The sequence below is a fragment of the Arachis stenosperma genome, chromosome 4 (genome assembly GCF_014773155.1).
Source record: "Arachis stenosperma cultivar V10309 chromosome 4, arast.V10309.gnm1.PFL2, whole genome shotgun sequence".
Classification (NCBI taxonomy): domain Eukaryota; kingdom Viridiplantae; phylum Streptophyta; class Magnoliopsida; order Fabales; family Fabaceae; genus Arachis; species Arachis stenosperma.
This window is the reverse complement of record NC_080380.1, coordinates 129,180,008-129,190,246: the sequence shown is the minus strand read 5'-3', so window position 1 is coordinate 129,190,246 and position 10,239 is coordinate 129,180,008. Positions and strand designations below refer to the sequence as shown.

The following is a 10,239-nucleotide window of genomic DNA, read 5'->3' as shown; positions in this document are numbered from 1 at the left end:
GGTTAGTTGTGCAAAGTTGTGTAGTGATCACAATTTCGCGCACCAGATTTCTATGTTCAATCTAACTTCCTATTTGATATAATTTGAGGTATTTCAGACTTATGATTGTTTTCTCTAATTTATGTTATTGATGCTTGTGCTCTATCCAAATTATTTTCATTCAAGTAGATTTTATTCCCTTTTGGTCTTGGTTAAGGAATCAATAACTCAGGAGTTATCTTAGCTCAACATAATTGATAACTGTTATCTTTGCTAATTGAACTGACTTCAATAATCCCAACCTTTTCTTAGGAAATAAATAGGATTCGAAGGTCAAACTAATTAGTCCCTTGACTTTCCTTTGCTTTAGCAAAGGTTAACTAAGTGGAATTAAGATTCAACTTTCATTATTATTGATAAGAATAACTAAGTCTGGACTTCCAATTTCTCATACCTTGCCAAAAGCTTGCTTTACAGTATTTATTTATTTTAATTGTCATTTAAATTACTTGTCATACTTCTTCCTTAATTCCAAAACCCCCAATTTTACCTTTTTCATAGTCAATAATAAGAACATACATCCCTGCAATTCCTTGAGAAGACGACCCGAGGTTTAAATACTCGGTTATCAATTTATTTAGGGGTTTGTTACTTGTGACAACCAAAACGTTTGTACGAAGGGATTTTTTTTGGTTCAGAATCTATACTTACAATGCAACTTTATAAAATTCTTTACTAGCAAAAATCTTAACGTCAAAGGAACTCAGACTTTTCTCTTGATTAAGATGTATTGCGTTGTGGTCAACACTTATGTGTGCCAGATAACCCCGACTTGAAGAAAGCTATTTTGGAGGAGGCTCACAATTCTAAGTATACCGTTCATCCAGGCTCCAATAAGATGTATCAAGATTTGAAACAATTGTTTTGGTGGGAAGGCATGAAGAAAGACATAGAAATTTTTGTTTCTCATTGCTTAACTTGCCAACAAGTTAAAGTTGAACATCAAAGACCTACTGGGTTATTACAACAGATTGAGATACCTGAATGGAAGTGGGAAAGGATTACGATGGATTTTGTAACAGGTTTACCTCGTAGTTTTAAAGATTTTGATTCAATTTGGGTAATTGTGGATAGAATGACGAAGTCAGCTCACTTTCTTCCGGTGAAAACAACTTTCAGTGCAGCTCGGTATGCTCAACTTTATGTTGATGAGATAGTTAAGCTACATGGAATTCCAGTGTCCATTATTTCAGATCGCGGGCCCCAGTTTACCTCTCATTTTTGGAAATCTTTTCAAAAAGCATTAGAAACTCGTCTAGATCTTAGCACAGCTTTTCACCCTCAAACTGATGGGCAATCAGAGAGGACGATCCAGATATTGGAAGACATGTTAAGGTGTTGTGTTCTAGATTTTGGTGGAAATTGGGACAGCTATCTACCTTTGATCGAGTTCTCTTATAATAATAGTTATCAAGCCAGCATTCAAATGGCACCATTTGAGGCTTTTTATGGGAGAAGAAACAAGTCACCTATTGGGTGGTTTGAGGTTGGTGAGGTTAAGCTTTTGGGGCCAAATTTGGTACAAGATGCGGTTGAGAAGGCTCGCATAATAAGAGAACGTTTATTAGCAGCTCAGAGTAGGCAAAAGGCTTATGTTGATAACAGAAGGCGTAACTTAGAGTTTTCAGTGGGTGATCAGGTATTTCTGAGAGTGTCGCCTATGAAAGGAGTGATGAGGTTTGGAAAAAGAAGCAAGCTTAGTCCTCGATACATTGGTCCATTTGAGATACTGGACAGAATAGGTGCAGTTGCTTATCGCTTGGCACTACCATTAGAGTTGTCTATGATTCATCCAGTTTTTCACGTATCAATGTTGCGTAAATACCTTCCCGACCCATCTCATGTGCTTGAACCACAAGCCATGGAGCTAAAGGAGGATTTATCATTTGAAGAGGAACCAGTGGCGATAGTTGATCGCCAAGTAAAGAAACTACGTTCAAAAGAGATAGCATCTGTGAAAGTTGTTTGGAAGAATCATTCGATAGAAGAAGCAACTTGGGAAGTGGAGGATGCCATGCGTGACAAATATCCGTATTTATTTGAGTCTGAAGGTAATAATCACATCTATCGTAGTATATGAGTTCAAAATTCGGGGACCGAATTTCTTAAGGAGGAGGGAATGTTATACCCACAAAGGAAAAAAAAAGAAACAGAAGTGCATAGTCACGTGGGGGGCACATGCCCCACTTAAACCCCTTCCCCCTTCTTATTCTCTCGAGCCTTCCGTGATCCCTCCCTCTCTCTTTTATTTTCATTTCCTTCGTACAAATCAAAACCAAACCCTCTCTTCTCCTTCATCTCCTCTTCCATTCCATCTTCTTTATTTCAAAATCTTCATCCAACCACACACACCAGATTTTATTTTACCCTTTTATTTTATCTCTATATTAATATATCATCTATATCCAAAGTAAATTTCTATTTTTCACAACCCCAAATCAAGAAGTTCATACCAATGAGTAAAGGGAGCATTCAACTTCTGAGTTTCTATTATTATTGAGGCTTCAAGGTAACTCTTTGACTCAATAATTAGCCATATCTCCAATTTTTATCATCTCTATATTTATGGGTATATATAAATCTGAATTAGGGTTGTTAGGGGTTTGAAAATTTGGGGCTTTTGTCAAGGTGAGTAAGATTATATTAATTGACAATATTAGTAGCTCACAAATATCATTATTGTCATATTTCTAGAGTTGTAGAATTATTGGACATCATTTGGTAGCTCGTTGACGCGCTCAGAGTTGCTTCCGGTTCTTTGGAATCAAGTTGTGAGTGGATATTATATCTATAATTGTTTTTAAATATATTATTATCAATATCTATGTTGAATAATTAATTTTGGAGTTTGAAAATATTTTATTATTGTGATTTCTGAATTTTTGAAAATAAATATTAATTTGTGAAACTTACAATTTTATAAAAATACACACGAGACGATATTTATATATTTTGTAAAGTATAAATATTTTTTTATTTGACCTTATTTAAATTTTAATTAAATTTTAGTATGAAATCCTATATATATTGATTTGCTATGGAATTTAGTAGTATGTTATAAGCACTAGAGATTTTTATAAGTGATTTGGTTTGGATTGGTTTGGGAGACTCTGACTAGAAAACCGTAGTTAACGGCAGTTATGACGTTAACCTAGATGCATCTGGCTCAGACCTCAGCTAGCAGGGGCGTTGCTAGCCTAACGTGTAGGCCACACGTTGGATCTGTTATACCGTAAAGGCACACTAGAGGAAAGGGCTACCCTTAGAGGTGGAGCCGCCCTAGGTGTGTAATATTTGATTTGATTTGACTTCTGGAATGAGAACTCCCATTTCAGTTCATCCGCTTAACTAATTATCTATTGTTTGTATAATTAATTAATATGAATTTCTCATCTCTGAAAAGAAATATAATTTTCAAGGTAAACTCTATATTGTCTCGTGTGGGTTATAGATGTAATGTTTGCTCACTGAGTTGCAAAACTCACCCTATTATATTCCCATGTTTTTCAGATACAGGAGTCATTCCAGGTTCCATTCCACCAGCCTCTCAGTAGATCTTAGTCATTTTGGTGATCCCTTCTTCTTTCCAAGGGCTAAGTAATTATGTAATGGAACCTTTGTTCAAAATCTAGATTATGTCAATGCTCCATATGTCACAGGCAGGATCCTCGTGTGGGTTATGTTATTTTGAATCTTGAACTGTTTAGGTAGTAATTATGATTTGGTTATGTAAGACTTATGGTTTTAACTATATACTCTAGTTATCAACTTGATATATATATATATATATATATATATATATATATATATATATGAAGCGTATTTTGGATATATTTGGTTGTGGATATAATTTAGAGTACGTTGTTGTTGTTGTCTTTGGAAATGGAGGTTTATTATTAATACAGGGAGTTAATATTTATGTTGGTAAGGTCTTAGAAACAGAGAAAATTCTGTCCGTTTTTTCTGAAAATTTGATCGTTTGGCTTGCTGAGGGACTTGTCCCTTGAATGCCAGTCATGGCTTGGTTCGGGTCATGACAACTGGAGTCTGGAATAATGCTGTGAACGACTTCCTCTTATAAGCGCGGACAGGCCCTATCTCGTTTATAAGCATGCATGTATCTCGTTTACACTGTAAACGAGATAAGGTAGGAGAATTTAAATCGATAATTAATCTTATAATTATTTATTTTGATAATTATTATATTTATTTTATTTATTTAAATAAAAAATCCGAATAAAATATCCACTAACACACAATATGAGTTTACTAGTCCTTGAGAAGAAAAATTGAATCAAGGTTGTTTCATATTTTTTTTTTACATTTTTGTTATAAGTGTAGTAGAATAGGCTTATGTAGGTGATTTTTCATTTTCTCATTCCAATTTGGACAGAACACAGAAAGGAAAAAAATAAACAACTATATATCTTGATTCAGTCTTTGAGTATAATGAGACTTATATCTAATCTTCATTATAAAATATGGTGGAATTGTTATTATAATCGAATCAATTATAGTCACCAATACTAATGAATTACATACCTAATTTATCTAGTACTCTAAAATTTGCACGAAGCTCAAAATCACTAAGATTATACCTAGATCAAGTATTAACATTCAGTTTCTAGGGGCTTGCTTAAATGGAAGCAATGGTCATACCAACTGCCAAGAGAAAACAATGAAATACTACTTTGCCACAACCAGAAAACTAACATTGTTTAAAGCTTTATTTGAATTTGATTAATGTTGGATAACCTTTTAAATTCCCTGGTCAATTCCCAATTCTACTACTACATTAAGAGTACAACAGAAGGAGGATAAAAACTATCCTGCTGAGACCAAATAACTCTCAAAAGAAATAAATAATAACTGTAGAAGGTAGAGACCAAATAATTTCTCCTATATTTCGGCAAGTTACCCTAATGTGTCAAAAATTGTTTTCTAATACTCAAACTTATAATCACAAGATCATGGACAAAATAAATTGGAGAACAAATATATTAGGAAGTTACAATTCAACTATCCAAGTATCCACATTGGCTATTTTCAAATGTAGGACATACTCCAAATTTCCAAAAATTTGATAGAGGCATGTTAGGACATACTCCAGTAATCCTGAATTCAGTAATGATGCAATTCAATACCCTTTTCCTCATTCATCATTCAACGGGTTCATCTACCTCAAAAACCTTCCTCAGTTTGTCTTCATCTGATTCAAAGACTTTCCTTGCCTGTTTCAGCTCTTCATTCATGGACAACAATTCTGTACATCGATTAAGTTTTGGCAAATCCTGTAGCAGTATAAGAAATTGGGATTAATCCTGAACAAAAATGTTCAATCATGAATTCGATCAATGTTTATGGATACTTGAAAGTTGCAAAGTTGCAACAAATTCTGAAGTATTAGCCTCTTGACAGTACAGCTCTTTATATCATGCCTCAAAGCAATTGAAGACAAAATGGTGTTAAAGGCAAATCATAAGTGCATTTTCTTGGTAGTAAAAGCCGTGGATTTGGTATTGGGACCGTTACATGATTTGACATGTTTAACTAGATTGTTATCTAACTACTCTCAATTATCAACTTCAGATTAAGACAACTCCATGTGAAATTCTTTTATGAACAAAGAAGTACCTTGCGAATCAAATAAAGGAAATCCTCAACAGATAGCTTCCCTCTCTGTGATCCAATATCTTGAGCTTTATGTACCTTCCGAAGGAAAAAATTTCAAAGCACAAAAATAAAAGGTTCAAATTAATCCACAACACTGTAATTCAGTTGAACAAGAACAATGAAAAAGTTAGGTTTAAAAAATAAATAAATTAGGTTACCAATTCCGTGACATATTCCACAACAATATCCTCCATAAGTGCCACACTTTCAGGAAGAGGCTAATTGTGCGAAGCATAAAAGAGATCAAAGTTTAGTATACATTAACATTCACATCCCAAAAAGTAATTAAGATGTAACAAAAGGTTAGGGCACTTACATTTGGATCATCTCCAAAGCCGTACATCATGTGCTGCACTGTTTTAGCAAGCATAAGGAAAATTATTAGTGACAGTTACATGCATAAAAGAAACGTTTTTCTTTTTCATCTTAAAAAGAAAAAGGGAAACAGAAAATTGCAACAAAAAAAAAAAAAACAGGAGGTTGGATAGGAGTGGTTACTAACGTTCTTTTTGGAAGACTCCTCTTTTGCGCTTTGAAGAAGTTTCGGAAGGTTGAAAAGAAGCACTTCTTGGTTTCGACGAGCTTCCACCACCGGAACTGCTCATTCTTCCGCACAAGAAGAAGAAGGAATGAACGACGATGAGTTCGGATTTCTTCTTCAGATTCTCGTTTGGTGTGGATAGTTTTGGAGTAACTTCGCTGAAGATCCTGCACTCTTGAGAATTTAGATTCTTTCTTTCCAATTCACAAGCTGTTTTCTATGATAATCGGTAACAAATTCAGGTCGGATAATTTTTAGCAACAAGAAAACTTAACTAATTGATTACTCAGCAAGACAGCAACAAATGATGATAATCATTAACAAATTCATCTCACTGATGATTTTCAGCAATAAAAAAACTAGCTAATATTTTCAGCGACAAATTATTCAAGGTTCGGTGGTTATGATAACCAGTAACAAATCATGTCAGTGATGATTTTCAGCCCAAAAAAAAAAACTAGTTCCGTGATATTTTCAGCAACAAATTCAACTGTCATCAACAAAATCAAAGTGCAGTCATGAATTACAGCAACAAAACTGAAAAAGATAGATCATAGGAATGTGTTGGAACTCACCAATCGGGGACCAGCTTGTGGTTGCGCGAAAGAAGCTGACGGCGGCGGGGAGGAAGCTGACGGCGAGACTCGAAGCAAGAAGACCAGCCCGGAGACCTGCTGGTTCTGCCGCCGCCGACGATGAGCGCAAGGAAAGCGCGCGACTGAGTGTGAGACGATGATGAGACAGAGAGCGATGATGACGACCAGTCCCGGGACCTGCTGGTTCTGCCGCCGGCGACGACGAGCCCAGGGAAGGCGAGCGAGCGCGACTGAGTGCGAGACTGGAGACAGTGAGAGAGAGCGGAGACGAGAGTGGGAGTGAGCTTGAGTGCGAGAGCCAGTGAGCCACAGTGAGTGAGTGAGAAAGCTCTAGCTTCAGTGAGCGAGTGACGAGAGGAAGGAGACGTTCAGGGATGAAGAGAAACGACGTCGTATGCTCGTATCGAGTGGCGTGGAAACTGGAAAGGGTAAATCTTGGTGGGATTATGGGTATCCATGGAGAGAAGGGTGCGATTGTGTTGATGATGATAATGATCTGAGTTGGGCTTTTCTTTCTAGTCAAGTTCTATGACCAAATTATAAAGCAAACATTCGCTTCATATTTTTAGATTTTTACATATCACATGCCAGGCCTTAGTCCAATGTTATTATTATGTGTGAGTGGGTCTGTGTGTGTTTGTATGACCAAAAAAAATTTAAGGCTTAGCTAGATGAAAAAGTGGATAAAATCCTTAAACATTATATATTAATATATATAAATGTGGTGCAGATTAATTTATCATGTTTAGAATTGAAGAGTGTCTATTCCATTTAATAAAAAAAAATTACAGATCCTCCAATATAAAGAAAACAAAAGCTTTTACATATCCTCATTCACCACATTTTGAAGGGAAAAGAAAAAGAATAATTGGTTCAAAAGACTTTTAAAAACGAAAGAACAACAATAAGGAACTACACAATTACAATCTTTCAAAAAAAAAGAATGGACCCTTCTTTTCAACATATGAGAAAAGAGAAAAAAAAAAATGCTTGCTCTACTTCTAGATGCATCTTATAGAGCAAAGCTTATCTAGTCAAGCATGAAACACCCACACGTGATTTTCCATTTGTATGCCTGTTTGACAAATCAAAATCCTCATGTCTTAATCTATCTCCCTCTTTCTTCCACTACGAACTCTCTTCAATTTTTCTTGGGCAAGTGAAAGGAAGAAAAGGCCATCAAATCTGTGAGTTCCTTTTTCCTTTTTTCAAATTTCAACAACTTTTGTAATTTGAATACTGATTGTTGCTACATATGCTCTTTTATTGAATTCACCAAACATATGTGGCTATCTGCAGAGATTACAAAGAATGGGGCATGATAACTATGATGTAGGAGAGAGCCCCTATGATGATCCTTTTTTGAAGGGATGTTGCTGCTGCCATTGTTTTTGGGGCATCTCTTCCATTTTCAGTTGCATTCAGAGATGGTTCCATTTGATTTGTGACCCTTTCTTCAAGTGTTTTGGCAACAATAATAATATTCAATCTTAATACCATCACATCCAACGCTGAGTTCTTGTTATGCATACAAGTTGTGTCACTTAAATAGTGTTTATTATTCTCTTTTAAGAAATTACATCAAAATTCAGTGATAATAAAGTAGGTAACAAATGTTGAAAAAACATTTATCTGTGTACAAAGATATAATAGAACATTTAAGCAAGGGCTAGCATAAGCTTTTGGGTTTTTTAAGCGTTATGCAGCAGGTTGTATGTTTTTTTTTTTCTTCTTCTATTTTTGTTTGGTGACTCGGTAGGTTGTATGTTTTTGCTTAATATTATAAAGGGTAAAGTACTATAAATTGTTACTTATATTTGGGCGTAATTCTGTTTTAGTCCTTAAGGTTTAAAGTGTCCTATTTGAATCTAAAATAATTTTATTTAGCATCAATTTAGTTCCACAGTAAGGTCAAACTTAAATAATTAACGGAATGTCCTACATAACAACAGTACAAGAACAAAATCGATAATCTAGAGAACAAATACAAGTTTCAGAAGCACAAAATCAACCGTCGATGTATGCATCAATACATTTATTTATCATTCTCTTTATCCTATTATAAATATATGAGAATTTACGCATATTTTTTATATAATATTTTAATTCCAATACATTAATAGTGTTCTATATTTTATACAATGATTTAATTACATTTATTTTTTTAAATAATTATTTATACAATTAAAATAAAAAATAATTATTTTATTGATATAATATTATGTAATTAAATATTCGTATAAATTATTTTATATTAAAAGTATATCAAAATTAAATTATAAAAAATATAATAAAAAAATCATTGTTGTAGATTACATTTTTGCACATTCTGTTCATATTTCAAATGAATGTTTTTATTCAGTTTCATCAGGAATGGCTAATTAGTTCCAAATATTGCTAGCTACAAATATGGTCATATGAATGTGATTTCTAGTGGAATATTTCTGTTAGGTTAATACTTAAATTTGTCTTTGAAAGATTATTATTCTTTAAATTAGTTTTAGAAAGATTAAATTAGTTATATTAGTCTTTTAAAAAAAATGTAAATTAAAATAATCTTTTATTAATTAAATGATAATATATTACGTACTATATGTCACAAAATGATTAGTTAATATGTCATGTCAGTGATATATGACATATTAAGTGTTATCTAACATGTTATAACTTTATTTAGAATTAAATTAGTTTCTAAATATACTCACGTAAATTATTTTCATTCTTAAAATTTTAAAAATTGATTAAATTACTCTTAATATAAATTTTCTTATTTTTTCATAATATTAAATTTTTAATATTTTTTAATCATACTAATTTTAATCTCATTTTTTATACCTTAATAAATAAAATTTTTTCACATAAAATAGTAAACATAATCAATTTTTTTTAAAAAAAAACATTTTCTTATTTTAATTTTTAGATTTTATATTTTCAAATTTTAGTTATGTATAGAATTTTTTTTAAATTAATTTTTAGAAAGAAAAAGAAAAAATATGACCATTGAAAGAAGATGAAGAGAAATAGTACTAAGTAGTAATAATATTAAAAAAAAACTACATTAGGATATTAAGGTTCAATGAGTGATTTTTCTGTAAATTGATTTTTGAATCATTGAGTTTTACCACATAAATTAAAAAATAACAAATCTAAAAAATTTAAAAAATTTTAAAATAACTACTATATTTATTAATAATATCTAAAAAATTAAAATTTTTATTATATAATTAATAATAGTTTGATAAAATCATTTAAGTAAAATATTTCACTAAAAAACTAAAATTTGAAAATATAAAATTAAAAAATACAATAAAAAATAACTTTGTAGTAATTTAATTATTTTTATTATTTTATGTGAAGAGAATTTTATTTACTAAGATATAAAAAATTATA

The 10,239-nt window shown here is 32.4% G+C and overlaps 1 protein-coding gene across 1 annotated transcript; it reads right to left on the bottom strand.

Annotated features, from left to right (window-relative positions):
• Nucleotides 1-5,198: 5,198 nt before the first annotated feature.
• On the bottom strand, nucleotides 5,199-6,317 carry LOC130974366 (transcription initiation factor TFIID subunit 13-like). Its single transcript, XM_057899218.1, has 5 exons — nucleotides 6,215-6,317; nucleotides 6,029-6,066; nucleotides 5,871-5,930; nucleotides 5,674-5,748; nucleotides 5,199-5,330 (listed from the first exon to the last, which is right to left on the bottom strand). Exons 1-5 carry the CDS (start codon nucleotides 6,315-6,317, stop codon nucleotides 5,199-5,201), a joined length of 408 nt encoding a protein of 135 aa, XP_057755201.1.
• Between the last annotated feature and the right edge of the window lie 3,922 nt (nucleotides 6,318-10,239).